The sequence below is a fragment of the Entelurus aequoreus genome, linkage group LG09, assembly GCF_033978785.1.
Source record: "Entelurus aequoreus isolate RoL-2023_Sb linkage group LG09, RoL_Eaeq_v1.1, whole genome shotgun sequence".
In the NCBI taxonomy this organism is placed as follows: Eukaryota; Metazoa; Chordata; class Actinopteri; order Syngnathiformes; family Syngnathidae; genus Entelurus; species Entelurus aequoreus.
In genome coordinates this window covers 23,394,125-23,417,349 of record NC_084739.1, presented here as the reverse complement: position 1 = coordinate 23,417,349, position 23,225 = coordinate 23,394,125, and the positions used below count along the sequence as shown (strand labels likewise).

Genomic DNA, 23,225 nt, shown 5'->3' with positions numbered 1-23,225 from the left:
ACATCATATTTGACCTGAAGAAATGGATTATTGTGCTGACATTTCAAAAATAGCACTCTAAGGTGACAAAAAGTAAGGCTTACCTCTTTCACAGGAGCGGCCGAGGTAGCCAGTTCCAGAGCAGTCGCATACATATCGATTCCAGCCTTCTCTGCAGATGCCGTTGTTTTGGCAGGGGTTGCTCAGACACTGCTTGGGAGGCTCCTTGGAGCACGAGGGCTTGACCCCCGCAGCCTTCTGAATTTCAGCCAGGCGCCGGACATCCTTACTCTGTCCGTCAATAAATAGATCTCGTATGCAGCCGACATAGCCATAGTTGAGCAGAGCAGTCCACACCTCAGTGGGGAACACCAGGCCCATTTTGTTCTCTGGCAGGCCCCCGAGGTAAAGATTATCATCCAAGTCCAGGATCTCGCTTTCTCCAGGGGCTGTGTAGGCAGTACGGAGGGTGTTGATAGAGATGGTACCTAAAACACAGACAAATAGATATTTTTCTCTTTTAGTTTGACAAAAACATGCACATAAGCCATTTAGACTTAGACTTAGACTTCCTTTTATCCTTTTTCATTCAAACTTGAACTTTACAGTACAGATAAGAATTACATTTCGTTGCATTAGCTCGTTGTAGTGCAGGATAAAAGAGCAATAATGTGCAGATATAACTAAAATTTACTGTACAGATAAATATATTGCACTTTTTCATATGCATCCACTTTTAAAAGTTAAAGTAAAAGTACCAATGATTGTCACACACACATGAAGTGTGGCAACATTATTCTCTGCATTTGAACTTGATCACCCCCTGGGAGGTGAGAGGAGCAGTGAGCGGCACCGGTGGCCGCGCCCGGGAATCATTTTTGGTAATTTAACCCCCAATTCCAACCCTTGATGCTGAGTGTCCAGCAGGGAGGTAATGGGTCCCATTTTTATAGTCTTTGGTATGACTCGGCAGGGGTTTGAACTCACAACCTACCGATCTCAGTTTTTGGATGTATTGTCTTTATATTCCAGTGAGTTAATCCGTTTTTTGGGGGGGAATTGAGAGAATTATTTTGATGCGTTCAAGAGTCTGATGGTCTGAGGGAAGAAGTTGTTACAGAACCTGGAGGTTCTGCTACGGAGGCTGCGGAACATCTTTCTAGAGTCCAGCAGTGAAAACAGTCCTTGGTGGGGGTGGGAGGAGTCTCTACAGATTTTCTGAGCCCTGGTCAAGCAGCGGCTTTTTTGCGATTTCCTGGACAGGAGGAAGAGGAGTCCTTTAAAGATCATTTAAAGATTTTCCGATGTAGAAGTTAGTCTAAATACTGTTATCTGTCTGGACAGGGTCAGGACTTTCTTCATTTAGAAAGACTGATGAGTGTTGATAAGACACATTAATCACAGGGCAGCGAGTCTATTAGCAGCCTAATCCCGGATCCCGAGCATCCTCCTCTCCATTTCCCTTGGATTTGCCATAATAAATCTAATTTATCTTAAAGGAGCGGTCATATAAAAAAAAGAGAGCAGAGGTGGATAAAAATGTGGCGCCCCTTCAATCATTTTGGCCAGCTGTAAAAAAAAACAAAAAAAACTGCAGCCATCTTTTTGAACTTGATTAACAGACTGCAGCCTTTTTTCCGCTCTCCTTCTGTTTGCCTCTCCGACATAAACCTGCAACCAGAGTTTGTGTGTTTCCCCACCATGATTTATTGCTCTCATTCAGGTTTAATTCTCGATCTGAAGCACGGTAAACAACGGAGGACATGACTGGACTGTAAAGTTGAGCAAAGGGATACCTTACACTAGGAATCGGACCGAGTGATTCATTTGTTTATGGATCCGTTACTCTTAGTTCAGGAGCCGTTGTGGATCTGTAATTAATGGCTGCTGCCTTCACTGCCCTCATCCAGTAATCTATACAGCTTGCTCCTGCCTGGGGAGAGCGGCGCAGAAATAGGCTAAGAATGATCCAAAATAAAATTGCCATTAAAACATAATTTGAATTTTGAGTGGCAGACGCATGCTACGGAAGATATGGCGCGGCTAATAGTTTATTGCCTCCGGGCAAATGTCCTCACTGTTTGTTGTGAAACGGGAGCGGAGCTTTTAAGTGACTTTCCTCCTCAAACTGTTTATGTTGGGAGAAAAGACTTAAACCCCACATGAATTTGCATCGGAATTTCACAATAAACATTGAAGAGAGTTCCATTACACCAGTTTTTGTCAAATAGGGGGTGGGGGTGTGTGCGCAATGCCATGCCAGGGCGGGCACGTGTGACCCCGGGATAATATTTTATCAGTATAATGGAGTATCATGCTTCACAAAATGTGCTCATTGTGGCCATTAATCCTGACTACCCCATTTTGATTAAACAAACAAAACAAAACAAAAAGCAGCACACATTGTGTTTTCAATTTAGTTCATTTGTGTTTTGTAGGTAAATAAGGGTTCTATTTTTTTTTTTATTATTCAGGCAAATTGATGCACTTTAAATATTTTTCTGTTTCAAACTAAAGAACAATGGTAATGAAGTTACTCTTTATTGTAAGTTGATCTGTATTAGTTTTTTTGTTTTTTCCTTTTCTTTAATGGTAATACAGATACAGTGTTATGCAGAGGTGTACTAATACATTTTTTATTTTTTTTTAACAATATTTATTTATTCATTTGATAGGGAAATCATAATACAGGTACTGAGAAAACAGACACTTTTTGTCCCCCCCCCCCAAAAAAAAGAATAATAAATGAAAAACACAAAAATACAAAAAAAAAGTTACAGAAAAATAAAAGTAAAATAAAAACTACCCCTCCCCCCTCCTACATTTCAGTCACAGTGAGTAGCAATGTACTGTCTTTATCATTTTTACCATCATATTTGTACATGTCATATTTGCTGATGTTGCTCTATTGCTGTTGTTGTTGTTATTGTCTCTCTGTCTTATCCCCCTTTTGTCCCCACAATGTCCCCCTCTGTCTTCCCTTTTTTTCTATTTCTATCCCCTCCTGCTCCGGCCCGGCTGCACCAAATGATAATATAAATACATTTATTAAAGTCAAATACAAATAAGGCAACAAGAGAAGTATCCTACACTTCTCTTTTGTAAAGTAAATCTGAACAGCCGATATGGGCATCTACATCAACTATATGATTTGCCTGAAAAGCTGGACAGGACAAAAATTAAAAAAAAAAAAAAAAAAAATCATAATAAAAAAAATCAATGTACTGCCTTCCTCTTCACCACAAACAAATAGAGAAACACAATAACTGATTAAAAGGGGAAAAAAAGGTAACAACAAAGATAAAGATCACAAATACAGAGAAGTGTCACTGAATAAAAAACAACAACAACAAAGAAAAAAGAGTTGAGGTAAATGAAAAGGTTCATTGTCAACAGTGAGTGTCACATTTATCCTTTTGTGTCTTTAATTTAGCTATGTAGCTAATTATGCAACCCCAGGTCAAGTCAATTTGTTTTGGTGTACACCTCAGATTGTATTGAATTGTATTTAAATCTATGAAAAACATGAGGTCCTTAAGCCACAGGGAGGCCTTGGGGACAAACTGTGATTTACACTCCAATAAAATCCTTGTACGAGCTATTAATGATGCAAAGGCAATACTATCCCTAAAAGTCTGCTTAATTTGTTGATAGTTTGGTGGAATTCCAAAAATAGCCAATTCTGCACAAGGCGCCAATTTAAAATGTAATGCATCTGCAAGATGTTTAAAGATAATAGTCCAGTAGGCTTTCAGACAGGGACAGGACCAGAACATGTGTGTCATGATTGACATCGAGTAGCTGCAATATTGGCATACATTTTGGAAAGTTTAGCGTTAGTAAAATATAAACAATGGACAACCTTATAACAATTTTGTAGACAAATTATGATGTTTATAGCTGTGGCGGAGGGTGGGTGGCCCAAAGTGTTTGCTTCTTCCCGAGGAGGGGGCTTAACAGAAAACAGTTGAGAAACACTGCCTTACACCTACATTAGTATGCATGAATGTGCATATTACAATTAATTATACATCTTAAATGCATCGTAAAATATGTTGATAAGCTGCAGCTACTAAATATGGCATAGCCATGAAATGCTCATCGTTAAATATACATATGTTCTCCATATTCAAGGTGAGCCAGCATTGTTTTGTTTTTATTTGACCGAGAGAACACTGAAAGGCCGGGAGCGCGATTATTAACCTGGTCCCGCTAGCATGTTGTAGTCCTTTTCCAGGGTCTTAGCCCCAGGCATCTGTTCCAGCGCTTCCCTACTGCCACCCACTGCCCCCGCTCTTTCAAGCCACATCTGTTGTGACTTCCAAGCTTTGCACACTTGGCAAGAGCCACCCGCAACACAGCCAGAACATCTCCCTTCAGGTTACAGCTAATGAGCACACTACATCAAACTCATTAGTGACTCGGAAACTTTTTTCTCGGACTAGAGCAGGTACTTAACTCAAGTGTCAACATTAGTGTGGTCGGTGTGGTTTGTGATGGGAGCCTCCGCTCACCACTCACGTGCACCCTGTCAGATCCAGTGTTCATTTTGACAGAGTTTTAAATTGAGCTTTACAGCATTAACTCTAACTGTGGTAACAGTTAGAGATGCTATCTCAGTGGAAGCATTTAAAGTCCCATCTTAAAACTCATTTGTATACTCTAGCCTTTAAATAGAACCCCCATTTCAGACCAGTTGATCTGCCGTCTCTTTTCTGCTCTGCCCCCCTCTCCTGCGCGGAGAGGTTTTTAGGTGAGGCGCTAGCTGCTCAATCAGTTGAGGACGTCTCTGCGCTGCTGACTTGTCTCCACTCAAGATGATCCCCTGCTGGCCCCACTATGGACTGGACTCTCACATTATTAATTAGATCCACTCGACGTCCATTGCACTGGGGGGGTCCCCACATCTGTGGTCCCCCCAAGGTTTCTCATTGTATCCCATTGGGTTGAGTTTTGTCTTGCCCTGATGTGGTTGTGGCTTGTGCAGCCCTTTGAGACACTTGTGATTAAGGGCTATATAAATAAACTTTGATTGATTGATTGATCCATTGATTTAGTCATAGTCTTTTGACGAAAATGTATTTTAGTTTTACTCATATTCCAGTCATCTAAATATATTGAGTTTTAGTCAACGAAACTACACAACATTTTTGTCAGCTAAAAATTACAGTAAATTTAGGCGACTAAAATATAAAGCATAAAAGATAAGGTCTCCATCCATTCATCCATCCATCCATTTTCTACCGTTTGTCCCTTTCAGAGGGTGCTGGAGCCTGTCACAGCTGCATTCGGGCGGAAGGCAGGGTACACCCTGGACAAGTCGCCACCTCATCACAGGGCCAATACAAATAGACAGACAACATTCACACTCACATTCACACACTAGGGCCAATTTAGTGTTGCCAATCAACCTATCCCCAGGTGCATGTCTTTGGAGGTGGGAGGAAGCCGGAGTACCCGGAGGGAACCCACGCAGTCACGGGGAGAACATACAAACTCCACACAGAAAGATCCCAAGCACAGGATCGAACCCAGGACCTTCATATTGTGAGGCAGACGCAATAACCCCTGTTCCACTGTGCTGCCCTGAGATAAAGTCTCTTTAAAGTTTATTTGAAAACACTTTTATTCAGACTACCTGCAAAGCATTTGTTTAACACAAAAGTAGCATGATCTCATGGTCAGGAATGATGCACTTAGTCATTTTTTGCTCCACAAGTCAATGCCAACAAATATTTTTCGAGCATGTTTTCCATTTTTTTCATGCTACGTTGCTGGCAAAGCAGATATGTATATGTGACGTTAAACAGAGTTACAATGTGTGCTTGCATCATAATTTCTTTATGACAGCAGTTTTAAATTTAGTTTCAGTCATAATGTTTTGAAGAAAATGTATTTTAGTTTTACTCAAATTTTAGTCATCTAAATATATTTAGTTTTAGTCAACGAAACTACGCAACATTTTTGTCATCTAAAATTACAGTAAATGTAGTCGACTAAAATATAAAGCATTAACGATACGGTCTTTTTAAAGTTTATTTGAAAGCACCTTTATTTAGACCAGGGGTCCCCAAACTACGGCCCGCGGGCCGGATACGGCCCACCAGCGTCCAAAATCCGGCCCGCGGGAAGTCCCAAGTTTAAAAAAAAAAAAATGAATAACATTTTTTATTTTATTTTATTTTTATTTTTATTTTAATTTTTTATTTGTCCTTACTAGTCCTTTTTCTACCGTCTCCTAGCCACTCAGGCAAATCATATTGTCTAAAAATACATTTTACCATCGATAACATGACATGCAGCAAGTGCACTCTTTAAGTCAATTAGTGTGCGAGGAATATATATGTATGAATACATATATACACACATATAGACACATATACATATATACACTTATATACACACATATATATATATATATATATATATATATATATATATATATATATATATATATATATATATATATATATATATAAATATATATATATATATATATATATATATATATATATATATATATATATATATATATATATATATATATATAAATAAATATATATATATATATATATATATATATATATATATATATATACATGGACATATACATATACATATACATAGACATATACATATATACACACACATATATACACATTTACATATACATATACATATACATAATATAATATATAACAAATATAATGACAATAAAGTCCATTCTATTCTATTCTATACACACACACACACACACACACACACACACACACACACACACACACACACACACACACACACATGTACATATATATATATATATATATATATATTGCGGCCCCCAGCCAAATTGTTTTACCCCAATGCGGCCCCGGAGTCAAAAAGTTTGGGGACCCCGGATTTAGACTATCTGCAAAACATTTAACACAAAAGTAGAATGATCTCATGGTCAGAAATGATGCACTTAGTCATTTTTTGCTCCACAAGTCAATGCCAAAAAATATCTTTCGAGCATGTTTTAAATTATTTTCATGCTACGTTGCTGGCAAAGCAGATATGTATATGAGTGATGAAACAGAGTTACAATACAGGCTTTTATCATAATTTGTTTATGAGCGCGGGAGAACCAGAAGCAGCGAATACACACATGTGGCGAGGCAAATTTAATCCATCCAGCCATCCATTTTCTACCACTTGTCTTTATTGGGGTCGCGAGTGGCTGGAGCGTTTCATTTGGTAATAAATGTCCGCCTCAAACAAATAAATACATCGGAAACACTGCATCCACTTATTCTTTTCGCTGCACGTGTGAATTAAGCGCATTGGACCACATTAAAAGTTGTCATGCCTTTAGATTTAACATGAAATACATGATTCTTTGAGGCAGAGAAATTTATTTTTTGTAAAGAAGTAATACTGTAGAATTAGCTTCTATGTTAGCTACCTCTCTTTGTTTATAATGTAAATATTCTGCTGGATCTACTCTCCATTTTATGCTGCTCTTTTCTTTTTTTTTTTTTGCTGCAGCTGTTACATATACTGTAATATTGTACATGGTAATTGGGATTTGTTACATATTGTATATAGTATATAACAATATAATATGATATAATAATATAATATATCAGTATATATTATATACTGTATATATAATATGTAAATATTACATATATGTTACATTTTATATTGCTACTATGGTACATCTTTTGTCTACTTAATACCTGCATTATCCTTTCCATCCTTACCCTTTCTGTCCTTTGAAACTGAACTACTGTGAGGAACAGTTTCCCTTGTGGATCAATAAAATGTGTCTAAGTCTAAGTCTTAACTTACAGTTGTGTAGATGTCAAGATGACATGCCTGCTGATGGCATCATAGCAGTAAAAAAGAAACGTGTCCTATTCACTTTTTCCCAGGTGTACACGTTACCATGTGGAACATGTTAAATCCATTTTTGTTTTGGCCCTGAGGTATCAAACTTCTTATCTCACAAGGAAAAGCGTCTGTTTGGCTCTCCTTCATAACTAACTACCAGCCCCTCTTTCATATGGATGCTGTTAAAGAGCTGCGATCGCATACATTCCGAACATGTCCTACCCATCTACAAGACAAAATTAAATATATTTGGATTTCGTTTGTCAACACATGTTCGTCTTGTTTTTAATTCGTTGACTAAAATATCAGTTCATGTTGTCATAGTTTTAGTCATTGTGCATTTGTTTTGATTAGTTATCGTCTTAATTTATCAGGGGAAAATAGTTTTTTGACGATAAATATAATTTTATAGGACTTGTTAAAGCAAATTCAATTGATGCATTTTGGTGTCTTTTAGTACTCTCTAATGACGTCTGTTTTTTTTATCACAATATTTCTGATATATATATATATACAACAACTTTTTTAAGTTTTGCATCTTGAAAAGAAGTGGTTTTAATTGTAGTTGCACTGCAAGAGTGTGTCTGAAATGCCCATAAAAAGTGGAAAATGTCTCCTGCATGTTTGAAAACATAGCAAAACACCACTGGTAGGAGCAAGATAACGTGAATGTGCAGTAAATGAGAGTGTGTCTGTGGTGAAACCATGTATAGTACAGGCAAAATCCTCACTTAAATGAGGCTGCCTGTAGCACTTTTCAATTGCAAACGCAGTGTTAGTAGATGACAGGCAACACACCCATGCTATTTTATAGATTGCACTCGTTGTTTAGCGCGTGGTATTTGGATATTAGTAAAGCAGGCCTTAAGTGTTTAGTGATACAGATATAAATATATTCATATAACTGCGTATACATATACAAAGTGTAAACAGAGTGTAAACATCATCACCGAATGACTTATTTGCATTCCTTAACACACGTACTACACGTGAATGCTATTATTAAAGATTAAAGTACCAATGATTGTCACACACACACTAGATGTGGTGAAATTTGTCCTCTGCATTTGACCCATCCCCTTGGGGAGCAGTGGGCAGCAGCGGCGCCGCGCCCGGGAATCATTTTTTGGTGATTTAACCCCCAACTCCAACCCTTGATGCTGAGTGCCAAGCAGGGAGGTAATGGGTCCCATTTTTATAGTCTTTGGTATGACTCGGCTGGGATTTGAACTCCAACCTACCGATCTCAGGGCGGACACTCTAATTATTGCGTGAATATTCCAAAAACTTTTTTTGTTTTTGTTTTTTTAGTCGACAAGTTGGCTTTCTTAATTGATGCAAGTGAGAGACGAAAGGATGTCATCATATTTAAAAGATGGGCTGGGAGTGCTCTGCTTCCTTGTCACAGTCCTGTAAAGGAAGTGTGTAAACACAGTCAAGCTACATTGTCAGAAGGCACTAAAGCATCCCATGGGGACGTGTGCCATCATCGGGCGTGGAGCACGGCGGATCGTAACGCACACATTTTAGCACTATGTTTGGAACATTATTCATAGCCAAAAGGTTTAGGTGAAGTGTGTGCATGCGTGTGTGTGTGTGTGTGTGTGTAATGTGTGTGTGTGAATGCTGCAGAGCATAACAGAGAAGATGGATCTAGTACAAGATGGGAACATGGAGATAAAGATGTCTGGAAAGGGCACATGGGAGGGACGCGCAATGACAGATAAGAGCATGCAGATGAGGAACCACAATAGCAACATCTGCAGAGTTATGCACAGGATAATGTAAAGTAATATAATGTAATGTATCGCTAACTAACCATGATGAGGTTTCACCCTTGCAGCCAACTTCATAGGCTCTCAAACGTTTGTCTTGCAGTTATCAAAGTAGAGGGTAAAAAGGCCTGCAAGACAGCTCTCATACTTCCTGCATCAGCAGCCAGGCGCAACTTGGCATCATACCTCCTAACCCCACTCACACATCCCCAAAATGTGTTAAACCGGGGATTACGACAATCCAGTTAGGACGATACAGCCAAATCTCTCTGTGTGATTGGATTCTCTGTAGGGAGAGAGAGCTACGGAGAAGTGTTGCTGTTAGTGTGTGTGCATGCTCCTATATTCTTTATGTGTTTGTGTGTGTGTGTGTGTGTGTGTGTGTGTGCGTGTGTGTGTGTGTGGTAACAGTATCCGTGCCGTGGCAGGAAGTAGGATCTACAACGGAGCAATGGCCATGTATCATCTCTGTATCCCACAGAACTCTTAGCCCAGAAGCTCTCACGTAAAAGCAGTGTTGCTTTACGTCTCTGATGTATTGAGGTTAGAAGATGCTGTCTGGGAGTCAAAAGTCTATTCACAGAATTCCTTCCTGCAGAAAGAGCCAGCTCGGATAAATACAGCAGGGATCGTTATCAACTATTGTCACAAATGCAGCTCTAAGTGTTGCTCATAGAAGACCCGGCTGCAGATAATTACATCTGGCCCTTTTCACTGATGTGCTGGAGTGTTCATGCTGTAGAACAACTGAAACGTAGCTAATTGTGCCATATGTTTTAGGGGTCGGTCAGTCACGCCCACTAGATTTGAAGCTTTTTTCCTGTAAAATAACTACTTAAATTCGAATCAAATACACAACATTAATATGAATCGAAAAATCAGATGTTTGTTTTAATATTTTAAAATACATTTTTGAGTGCAATAAGAACCATACGTTTCATGTATTGTAAGATGTTTTGTTAAAATGAAGCCAAAATAAAATTTATGTTGTGGTCCTGTTTATTTTGAAAAGTATTGAAATACATTTTGGTACCTCGATCGTAACGAGACTATTTGGTGTGTCTTAGAAGACGTTTTGCGCTCATCCAAGTAGGCTTCATCAGTTCTTGCTCATAGACTGAGATTGGTCAGATCTAGTCCAGCGGCTGATGCCAAAACCCCAAATATTTATATTCCAAAACTTTTGGCACCAACCGCTGGACTAGATCTGACCAATCTCAGTCTATGAGCACAAACTGATGAAGCCAACTCGGATGAGCGGCGAAACATATTCTAAGACAAACCAAACAGTCCAGTTGCGATCGATTGAATGCCCTGAAATGACAATGATCTAGATGATGTCATGATCCGTGGTCGGATCATGTTTTGTGTTATCGGTTTGTTTTGGACTCCTTTTAGTTCCTGGTTATGCACTTCCTGAGTTTAGTCACCATGGGTACTTATGATTTTCACCTGCCTTTTCGCGCACCTGTTGCTCATCAGAGACTCTATTTAGTTCTGCCTTTTCCGGTCATTCGGTGTGGCTTCATTGTTTGTGTCACGCCTGTACCAAGTATGTTTTGTAGTTCCATGCCATAGCATCTGTTTAAGTATTAGCTTCTCGTGTTTTAGGCACGCCTGCCTTTCTTTTTTGTTGTTTTGCCTGTACTGTTGGTAGTTTGGATGATTTATGTTAAATAAACAGAAGCCTACCTTCACGCCGTCCATTTTTGCATCTTGGGAGAACAACCGCACAGTAAGCGTAAACCCGATCGTGACAGATAAATGAGAACATTCATAGACACATTTGGGTACCGATACCGGTACCAAAATATTGGTATCGGGACAACCCTAATTGCAAGATGTTTTTTTCATATAGGAGATATATTGATTTATTTTGGGGCCTATAATGGCTCAACATAAGACCCTTAAGTCATCCATCAGCGCAAAGATATAATTGGTGGATAGATATTTATAAATGATAAATGGGTTATACTTGTATAGCGCTTTTCTACCTTCAAGGTACTCAAAGCGCTTTGACACTATTTCCACATTCATCCATTCACACACCCATTCACACACTGATGGCGGGAGCTGCCATGCAAGGCCCTAACCACGACCCATCAGGAGCAAGGGTGAAGTGTCTTGCTCAAGGACACACCGGACGTGACGCGGTTGGTAGAAGGTGGGGATCGAACCAGGAACCCTCAGGTTGCTGACACGGCCACTCTACCAACTGCGCCACACCATCCCATTATAGGGATGCCCTTTGTCACTAAATTCTGTTTACAACTTTTATTGACAGAATTTCTAGGCGCAGTCAGGGCGTTGAAGGGATCCGGTCTGGTGGCTGCAGGATTTGGACTCCGCTTTTTGCGGATGACATGGTCATGCTGGCTTCATCTGGCCATGATCTTCAGCTCTCACTGGACTGGTTTGCATTGAAGTGTGAAGCGACTGGAATGGAAATCAGCACTTCCTAGTCCGAGTCAATGGTTCTCGCCCCAGAAAAGGGTGGAGTGCCATATCCAGATTGGCGAGGAGATCCTGGCCCAAGTGGAGGAGTTAAAGTACTTCGGGATCTTGTTCACGAAGCAAGGGGAGAGTCGATCGTGACATCGACAGGTGGATCGGTGCGGTGTCTGCATTAATGCGGACACTGTATCGATCCGTTGTGGTGAAGAATGAGCAGAGACGGAAGGCAAAAGTCTCAATTTACAGGTGTATCTACATTTCTATCCTGACCTATGGTCATAAGCTTTGGGTTATGACCGAAATGACAAGCTTACGGCCAAAATGAGTTTACTCCGTCCGGTGGCGGGGCTCTCCCTTAGAGATAGGGTGAGAAGCTCTGTCATTCGAGAGGAGCTTAGAGTAAAGTTGCTGCTCCTCCACATCAAGAGTAGCCAGATGAGGTGGTTCAGGCATCTGGTCAGGATGCCCCCGGAACGCTTCTCTGGAGAGGTGTTTAGGGCGAGTCCGAACGCGGGGAAAACCCAGGACACGGTAAAGAGACTATGTCCCCCAGCTGGCCTGGGAATGCCTCGGGATCTCCCAGGAAGAGCTGTACGGAGTGGCTGGGGAGAGGGAAGTCTGGGCTTCTCTGCTTAGGCTGCCGCCCCCGCGTCCCGACTTTGGATAAGCGGAAAATATGCATGGATGAATAAATGTATACATATATACTGTATATAGTGAATTATACAGTTGTTTACAAAAACTGCAAATGATTAAACCGTCTGAACTCCAAAATGCTGCAAAGCCTCTGTCACGCCAAATTTCTTCCCCCCTACAACCCCCCCCCCATTTAACTTCCGGGGCTGCGTCCAATAAAGTCACAAAGTTGCCCGAGGTCCTTAACCGGCACGCGACTGTCCTGTTTCGTGCCTGTACAAAAAAAAAACAATCGATTTCTTCAGATTCCAGCAGCTGTCAAAGACGAAGTATCCTTCCAGCGATGGGCAGTCAAAGCCGAAGTGCTATCGATCGCTGTCAATTACGTAAGAGGAAACATGACCACGGAAGTAAATGGGGGGAAGAAATTTGGCAGGACACCTCCATTTAAAGTTCAAATTTGAATGACAATAAAAAGGAAGTCTAAGTCTAAGTCTAAGTCTATTTGAGGTGCAACGTACTCAGTAGTTTAAACAATAATGCTTTGCCTTTTGAGCTTTATGTGAGTCTCATGATAGAACATGTGAGATGTTAGAGGAATAGTTGGCACTAAAAAGTGGCATGCAAAGATAAAACATAACTGGTGAATTTGAAACGTTTTGACTGAAACTTTGAGTCGCAATTCTAACCGTTTTGCAAGTCTTCTCACTAGGGATGTTAAAGAGACTTTTTTGTTCTTTTTACACTGCGGCCTGAAAGCACTGACGCCATGACTCTGATGGAAACAAGATAAATTATTCTTAAATGTCATTAGCGCACAGCACTGTGCAGCAACTGTCTCGGTCCTGGGAGAGACCACCTCCTGTTTCCATGGAAACGTAGACAGGGTCGACAGAACAGTGACTAGAAAAAGCACAACTAGACGTTCTGCTGGGTGAGTGCACGGACAAGACACATAATGAGCACTATCTAAAATAGGAAATGTTTTTTTCTTTGACCCACCAAAATAAAAAGATCAGTGCTATGCAGTGCAAAAACTAATATCTCCGTGTAATACACCTGAATTTAAACTCCAAACTCGCCACTATTGTTGATATCTAGTTCTATTCCTTCAAACCCCAGTGTTGCTCTAGGGCGTAATGAAACCCAAATTCAAACTCTTGGGCTCCAGAGTGGAAAACGGTCAAGGAGTACATCCAATTTACAGCATGACATTGCAGGGGCTTGGCTCCAAGCACATACTAACAAATTGCTGCTTAGATAACCAAATCAAAAAGGGACCCGAGAAGCAAATCTGAGCTTAGGGGACACGTCGGGAGAGGGGTCAAAAAATATATTGTGGCAGACATGACTGGAAGGCTGACGTATGGCATATATTACAGGCTGCATTTTGACTAAGAAGACCAAGTGCCTGCTGCTGAATGTACATCTCCTGAGGTTCACGGCGAGAGCTAACCAAAGGAGCCATTGAAACTGCAGAGAGAGAGACTGGAATCGCAAACAGATATATTGCGTACATTCTTTTTTCAGTTTAACAACATATATCAGGGGGACGGCGTGGCGCGATTGGGAGAGTGACCGTGCTAGCAACCTGAGGGTTCCTGGTTCGATCCCCAGCTTCTACAAACCAAGTCACGTTCGTTGTGTCCTTGAGCAAGACACTTCACCCTTGCTCCTGATGGGTCGTGGTTTGGGCCTTGCATGGCAGCTCCCGCCATCAGTGTGTGAATGTGTGTGTGAATGTGTGTGGGAATGGGTGAATGTGGAAATAGTGCCAAAGCGCTTTGAGTACCTTGAAGGTAGAAAAGCACTATAAAAGTATAATCCATTTTACATTTTTTATTTTTTTTACATCAGACATTTTTACATAATTAGGATAGCTTTTGTGTTTTGCATGGGAAATGATTGTCATTTTTTTTTTAGTGACAGTTACTCGGTTGTTACAAGCCCACACATTGTCTACAAAGTTTGGATTAAACCTAAATTATAATTATGTTGTTTATATTGTTTAAATTCAAGAATTCAAGGAACATTGTTGTCACACATGAGACACATGAGATTGCACAAAACAATGTATTTTATCCATCCATCCATCCATTTCCTATCGCTTATTCCCTTCGGGGGGCGCTGGAGCCTATCTCAGCTACAATCGGGCGGAAGGCGGGGTACACCCTGGACAAGTCGCCACCTCATCGCAGGGCCAATGTCTTTTAAATTGATGTATACAACATGTATGATTATTTTATTTGGGGAAAACACATCAATACTTGAATTTCAATCTTCTTATTATGGTTACAATGGAATAATGCAGGCAAAAATCCGTCTTAATTTAAGGGTTTGAATTGTCTTTATTGTGTAATTTAGTGATTCTCAAATTATGATACACTTACCAATAGTGATACTGTAAATATGTACTGTATATGGAGTATTGTTGATGATGTTTGTGCATTGTGTGTAAGGTTCTAGCGGCCAAAAATGTTAAATATATTTGTTAAATAAAACCTCTGCCTTGTTTTAAGGAATACTTAGGCCTACTACGCTACTGTGTTTTAATGTTGGTCATTATGGTGGTACTCAGTGAAAAAAGTTTGAGAGCCACTGGGGTAACAGATCCCTCCTTAAATGCAATAGGGCTGCACCGATTAGTTGACATAGTTGACAATATTAATTATAAAAATCCATCAACCTTTTTTTTTAATTATTATTATCGACGAGTCGCTTCATACAATTTTAATTGATAGACTGCCAGGAATGTTTATGTTGGCATTCATATTCCTTTTGGTAAATAATTGCAGCAAAATAATCTTAACAGTACGGCATACAAATAAAGTGCAAGATTTCTTGTAAACATGACATTCAGTGCAATAAATAAGTATATTGGTTTATTTTTCCACTGTGATTTTGTACAGTACTTTGTGGAACGTTTAATTTCTTATAATTGGTTTTCAAACTTAGTTAAAATTAAATTGCAGACATGTCAAATTTAAACGTGTACAGCAGATCATAGCTGACTAATCGAAAAAAAAATCCCTGATTGGTTGACTACTAAAATAATGGTTAGATGCAGCCCTAAAACGCAGATCACATGCTGTGCGTAGGGCCTTTTTTGTATGAATAAGCGTATGTAAAAAATGCCAATTAATGAATGACTGGCCTCCGCGACCCCAAAAAAGGGACAATCGGTAATAAATGGATAGATGGATGGCCTCTTCATATGACATTTTTCCGCAAACTTATTTCGAGCTCCTTTCTTTTCCATCACTGATAAAAATATAATTGCAAATGTCCCCTGACAGTCTCATTATCTCTAGTGGCGTGCATTGTTAATGTTGGGCTAATAAATGGTCGTACTGGAATCAAATCCTGGCTGGAGACGAGTCAGGAAGATACGCAAATATATGTTGTTTTAATTATGTTGAATTAGTTAATTTGCACTAAAAAAATATATTGTTTAACAATTTATATCCCATTATTTTTTCATCACAAAACATGCATCAAACTGAATTAAAGTTTGCTTAAAAAGTATAAAAACTGTTTCACATATATACACAAAAAAAAAAAATATATATATATATATATATATATATATATATATATATATATATATATATATATATATATATATACACTACCGTTCAAAAGTTTGGGGTCACATTGAAATGCCCTTATTTTTGAAGGAAAAGCACTGTACTTTTCAATGAAGATAACTTTAAACTAGTCTTAACTTTAAAGAAATACACTCTATACATTGCTAATGTGGTAAATGACTATTCTAGCTGCAAATGTCTGGTTTTTGGTGCAATATCTACATAGGTGTATAGAGGCCCATTTCCAGCAACTATCACTCCAGTGTTCTAATGGTACAATGTGTTTGCTCATTGGCTCAGAAGGCTAATTGATGATTAGAAAACCCTTGTGCAATCATGTTCACACATCTGAAAACAGTTTAGCTCGTTACAGAAGCTACAAAACTGACCTTCCTTTGAGCAGATTGAGTTTCTGGAGCATCACATTTGTGGGGTCAATTAAACGCTCAAAATGGCCAGAAAAAGAGAACTTTCATCTGAAACTCGACAGTCTATTCTTGTTCTTAGAAATGAAGGCTATTCCACAGAATTGTTTGGGTGACCCCAAAATATATATATAAATATATATATATATATATATATATATATATATATATATATATATATATATATATATATATATATATATATATATATATATATATAGTATATATATATATATATATATATATAAACAATGGTAAGTCGGGGCCTCAAAATAAAATTCTGCTCAGGGCCCCAAATGGATCCATTTTATGTTCAATTGTGTCATGATGCATTTGGTGCAATTTTGGCATTTTAATGTACGTTTTCAAAATCAAGACAGAAGAATATTTAAAGACACACAATGTGCCTAAATATTTTACTGCTCAGTGGCCTTGTGCTTAGAGTGTCCGCCCTGAGATCGGTAGGTCGTGAGTTCAAACCCCGGCCGAGTCATACCAAAGACTATAAACATGGGACCCATTACCTCCCTGCTTGGCACTCAGCATCACGGGTTGGAATTGGGGGTTAAATTACCAAGATGATTCCCGAGTGTGGCCACCGCTGCTGCTCACTGCTCCTCTCACCTCCCAGGGTGTGGAACAAGGGGATGGGTCAAATGCAGAGGTTAGTTTTACCACACCTAGTGTGTGTGTGACTATCAGTGGTACTTTAACTTGAACTTTTAAAGGGTTAATTAATAAAATGCAACTTTGTTCCCCCAATAGATGATTGGTGTTTTTTTTTTTAAAGAAGCATTTGAACTTACCAGATCTGCCATCCCGCTGGAAGTCAACATGGTACCACTCGCCATCATTGACTTTTTTATTCACTGCCTTGGTCTTTGTGGTCCCTGATCCCATGTCCAGCAACAGATACAGGTGTCCATCCAGCATCTCTATGGCAAAGAAGTCCACCTTGAGGGTCTGGGGACTTTTGGAATCCTTCGGCTGCTGCTTTGGCTTGCCATGGCTAAAGAGGAGGAGTCCATTCGGCTCGGTGGTGCGGAAGTCAAAGGAGATGGAGCCTGTTTTCTTAGCGTTCCACTTGTTGAGGATGATGAAAGACTCCGGCGTCTCAAAGGTGATCGGGTCCAGGGTGGCCACGTTCTCACACTTGAAGGCCACAGTGCCATGGACCTTCATCTTGGGATCACCCTGTTTGGCCAGCCGTGATAGCTCAAGTCTTACATCATTGTTTTTGTACACAACCTGAGGAGGAAAAGATCAGACAGTTATATTCGAGTCAACTTTGAATCACAAATATTGAAAGTCAATGATTTGGTGCATTTGCAAACAGCTAAAATGATGTACAAAGCAAACTATTAACTGCTACCCAAGAATGTACAACAATTCTTCTCAACAAAAGAGAGAAATGTAACCTAACCTTAGAGGAACATCGAATTTAAAACATTTGTATGCTCATATAACACTTAAAACCTTTAGCATATCAGTATGTGGAATTAAATTATGGAATGGATTAACTAAAGAAATCAAACAAAGCACCAAAATAATTAAGTTTAAGAGATTGTTCAAACTACATGTCTTCACAAAGTACACTGAACAAGAATTATGATGAACATCATGAACCCTTTTTTTTTAAAATTTTTTATTTATTTATTGAGACAAAGATAATTTATGTATTTAATATTTGTTTATTTACTATGACATACTATTTGTTTATTATTTATGTGTTCACTGTTATGTAACAAAGAACAAGGAAATTGGATACAATTGCTATGAAAAGGGGTAGGATTAAATAAGCTCAGCTTCTTCCTACTCCTTTTCAGACGTGCTGTAATGAAACAACTGGAATATGTGATTAATTACATTGTATCGTATGCATGTTCGAAATAAACTGAAACTGAACTGAACTGAAATGAACTGAACTTTGAAATTCAATTGTATATTTTTTTATGTTTCTAGTTTTGTTAGCAATTACTTATTTTCAAAGTTTATGTGTCTATAACATATATCACATGGTCACACTTGCGCAGTTCAACTTCAATTAAATACATTTAAGTATAAGCATCCACGATTAATGTTTGTTCACTTTCTTTGTTTATCACGTACCAGCTTACCATTGTTCTACTAGTAATAGAAAGGGTGAAAGTGGTTTAACAATTTACTTCTGCCATTGACTTCGTTGCACTTTAATTGGGAAATAAATGAGACCAGTGTACCATTAAGGTAATTAGCGCAGTGGACCAGAATGCCTGTGGGAATTTATTTATTTTTGTTTTACTCTTATTTGTGCTTTGCTTTCCAAAAGATGGATCTGGTGTGGCCCACTCAGCCTTAGTAAAGAGTCTGCACCACTCTTTGCATTTAGTGAATTAATCTCAAGTTTTGGCTTCAAGAGATGGCAGAGTAAACTAGGACTTTGTTTTTACCCAGATTTGCATCATAAAACATCACCTTGCTAAGTCCAACCTATGATGTCAAGTAAATATTACCACTGTTGTTTAATTGATTTATATGCTTATATTTTTTGTCTTTTATGCTAAAGAGATGTGCTTATCCACAAATGTCCCCAATATAGTGTGTGGCTCCATGAAGTGCTATTACGCACTTTATCCAATTTTTACATTAACACAGTAACTACGCACTTCTCCCATGTACCTCACTTTTCGTACCATAGGGCACACCGGATTATGAGGTGCACTGCCAATAAGCGGGTCTATTCAGGTCTCGTTTCATACAAAGGACGCACCAGACTACAAGGCGCAATAAAGGGTTCATATTACAGGGTTTCCCTTAGATTGCCAAGATACCTGTGGCGGTGGGGGCGTGGTTATGGCCGTTGTAAGGGGTGTGGTCAATATGACGTAATCATATTATTTGCGATTATGCATATATTTTCTTTAAAACGGCAAAATAAATGTATGCATACATTTAAAACAAATCTGTTTTTATTAGTTATAGTTACAATTGTATACGATACAATTTTAGCATCTATTTCTGGTGTTATTGCGGACAGTACTCTTTACTTCTGTCACTCCATGTCCGCCACAAAAAGCCAGCAACAGACAACATGACATCACACTAGCTTTGAGCTGCACGGAGTCTTTCTCTCCTCAAAATCCGCCGCTGTCCTCTTAGATTCTGAAGTTCGCTGTCCGCGGGTATATCTCAGATACATTGAAGTACGTCCACAGCACGGACATGCTGCCTGCGCTCGAGACGACCCTGCGTGTATGGCTTACGTCATCACAACATTCCATCGTCGACGGTTCCGGTGATCAAAGTACGTCTTTTTCCGGCGGCCAAATTTTCGGTGCATCACTAGTCAATAGTGCGCAAATAATAAACTATTCATGTATCCATTCATATTGTAGCTACCCGCTGGTGTTAATGTGTCTGTTAGTGTGTTATGATAGTCATTTTTCCCATGATCTGTGAACACAACGTGTCGGCATGAAATGAAGAAGTGTTGTTGTCCGTCTAGGAGTGCAACACTGAGCCATGTGTGCACGGAGGAAAAACTTGTTGAAATCTGACCCGTTGTTAGCATAAGATTGGAAAAAAGTTGAAAAGAGCGTCGGAATTTGTGTGACTTCTTCTGGAAGCTACAATACAATACACTACTTTATTTTGTTTTGACGTAAAAACTCTCATTTTTAAGGTATTGCTGTGGCGCACCACCACAATCAAATACATTAAGGGGAAACCTTGTATTATTTATATTTTTTCTACATTTAAAACACTTCCTTGTGGTCTGCATAACATGCAATAGTGGTTCTTTGGTCAAAATGTTACATAGATTACATTTTAAAGACCATCTTCAAGCCATTTTCTGACGATCTCTTCAGGATGCGCCGTTTGGTGGGCTGTCTTATTTTACGTGGCTCCACTTCGGCAGCGTCTTCTCCCTGTCATTTTTGTTGCACCGACAGTTGTAAACACCGTCATAGCGAGTCTACTGACAGATACAAATTAGAACTGTACGCTACTTTATATTAGAAATGGCAACAGTGAAGAATTAATGCCCCACAACTAGAGGATAGAGAAAAAGAAGAAGCTTATTGACTACGGCCGACAAGCGCAAATACTGTATGTCTCCTAATAGGTACTATTTTGGGGTACTTATACACACACCGTAATAATATCTGTATGCTGAAGCACAATACGTCTGACTATGGCAGCAGCAATGATTTGCGTTCCATCAAGCGGTGCAGCTTTGTAGCTTACCAAAGTTGTACTAAAACATTTTGAAATACTTTTGAGTACCATGTGTAATGTTCTATATTCTCAATGAAAACATCAACGTTTTGGTGTTGCTTGCTTACGAGTACTTGCTTGCGTCATTTATTGAACAGGCGTCAATTTGCATGTATATGTACCATATAAAATTGCTCTGAGGTCGCTAGACACAACCAGAATAAATACGTACATAAGGTGCACCAGGTTATAAGGCACACTGTCAATTTTTGAGAAATTGAAAGGCTTTTGAGTGTGCCTTGCAGTAAGAAAAATACAGAATTAGATAACAAAATATATACAAAAGTCACAGTAAGGAGTAGGGGAGGGCACACATATTAGCAACACTAGCATAGCTACAGTGCCACCATCACATTTTGAAAGGCTATACTACGTTAGCCTATTCGAAAAGAAAAACAAAATAATAAAATGTACAACTCTCATGGTTGTACAGTTTTACCTTGTATATGCCGGAGGTATTTTCCAGATCCCCACACCCACATGTTAATTGAACTTTTGTGAAGTAGGGACACTAATAATTTTATGATTCATATAATTATCATATGCATTTAAAGTCCACAAAGCTTTCACACACACTTCCAAACACTTCCTATAGGTGAGTTGCAATCATGTGACCTAGAGGCACATCCAGGCACTTCTGGGTTTCAGGCGATGGTCTAAGACCCGGTAGGCTACTGTTTATTCACCTTAATCTGTGCAGATTTAGGCTTATTTTGAAAGGTTTGGAGGCAAATATAAAAGTGATCATGAGAAAATATTTTAAATAGGATGAAGTGGATTTTTACTCTTTCAAGAAAAATATGTTTTTTAAACATTTAAACCATTTACCATCACCAAGAGGTTACTGCTACCTTACTTCACTTGGCACTTACGGTATTTTGAGAAGAAAAGATTGGAGGCACATCATGTTTTTACATCAAATTAAGCAATTATCCGTAAAAGACGATGTTGGATTTATTTGTGCATCGTAAGTACCGTATTTGATTGACATAACAAGTACGGTGCTGCTGTGATCATGACGCAAATGACAAAAAGGATACGTTTGTTTAAAGTTGATTTCCTGCAACAAATATTAGACTAATCTACAATTCATGTCTGCAGTTATTTTTATGGTGGAAAGTTCATATTTTATCTCATTATTTAGCTATTGATTTCCCTGTTATTCAGCAATGTTTGCTCGTGGTATCAAGATTTAGTATATGCTGTTGAGCCTATGAGGAATGTATTTATTTATTTTATTAGTACTAATAAGGATATTTTCTTGATCCTAACAAATATCACCAAAGACGCTGTAATGTGTCGAACAAAGCACTTGGCTTTCTTGCACAACAACAACTAAGCTTCTAGTTTATTTCATGAAAATTGACAACAAAAATACGGTGGATTGGACCAAGAATCCCAATATTTATAACTCGGACTTAACATGACGTTAGTTTATGTGCACAACCAGGTCTTCGTAGATATATTTAGGCATAGCAACCACAAAAGAACCATAAACTAATGCGATATTTCATCATTTGTTTATGTTTAGTTCTGCTATCAAACACTATTAATATAGTAGAGACTAAACTCGATTGCATCACAGAAAGTTTCTCAAACAAATCAAATGTTCAAACTATGGTTGTACAGTATACCGGTATTAGTATAGTACCCCGATACTAATGAATCATATTCGGTACTATACCGCCTCTGAAAAGTACAGATGATGATGAATGATGATAAATGATACCAAGTACAAGAGCGTATTTAGTCGATACTACTATGATTACGTTAATATTTTTGCCATCACAACATCTTCTTTCTGAAATTATGTTTATAAACTCAGGAAATATGTACTTGGACACATGGGGACTTTGAATATGACCAATGTATGATTCTGTAATGACTTGGTATCGGATTGATACCTAAATGTGTGATATCATCCAAAACTAATGTAAAGCATCCAAACAACGGAATAATTAATGATTATTCCATTTTAACAGAAGTGTAAATAGAACATGTTAAAAAAAAAAGTAAACAGATATTAACAGTAAATGAACAAGTAGATTAATAAATCATTTTCTACCACTTGTCCTTAATAAATGTGACAAAATAATAGAATGGAAAATGACACAATATGTTACTGCATATGTCACTAGACTAAATGAGGAGTCTTTGTTTGCTTACTTACTAATAAAAGACAAATTGTCTTGTATATTAACTATTTTATTTAAGGACAAACTTGCAAACTTGTGGTG

At 38.6% G+C, this 23,225-nt stretch overlaps 1 protein-coding gene across 16 annotated transcripts in view; it reads right to left on the bottom strand.

Moving 5' to 3' along the window:
• Nucleotides 1-23,225, bottom strand: part of LOC133657258 (neurexin-1a-like) — a 623,384-nt gene that overhangs the window by 374,162 nt on the left and 225,997 nt on the right. For all 16 annotated transcript variants that reach the window (XM_062058360.1, XM_062058362.1, XM_062058372.1 and 13 more), the window contains 2 exons: nt 17,538-17,979; nt 84-467 (listed from right to left, as the gene is read on the bottom strand). In XM_062058360.1, coding sequence (XP_061914344.1) covers nt 84-467; nt 17,538-17,979 — 826 coding nt within the window. The remainder of the gene's footprint in view (nt 1-83; nt 468-17,537; nt 17,980-23,225) is intronic.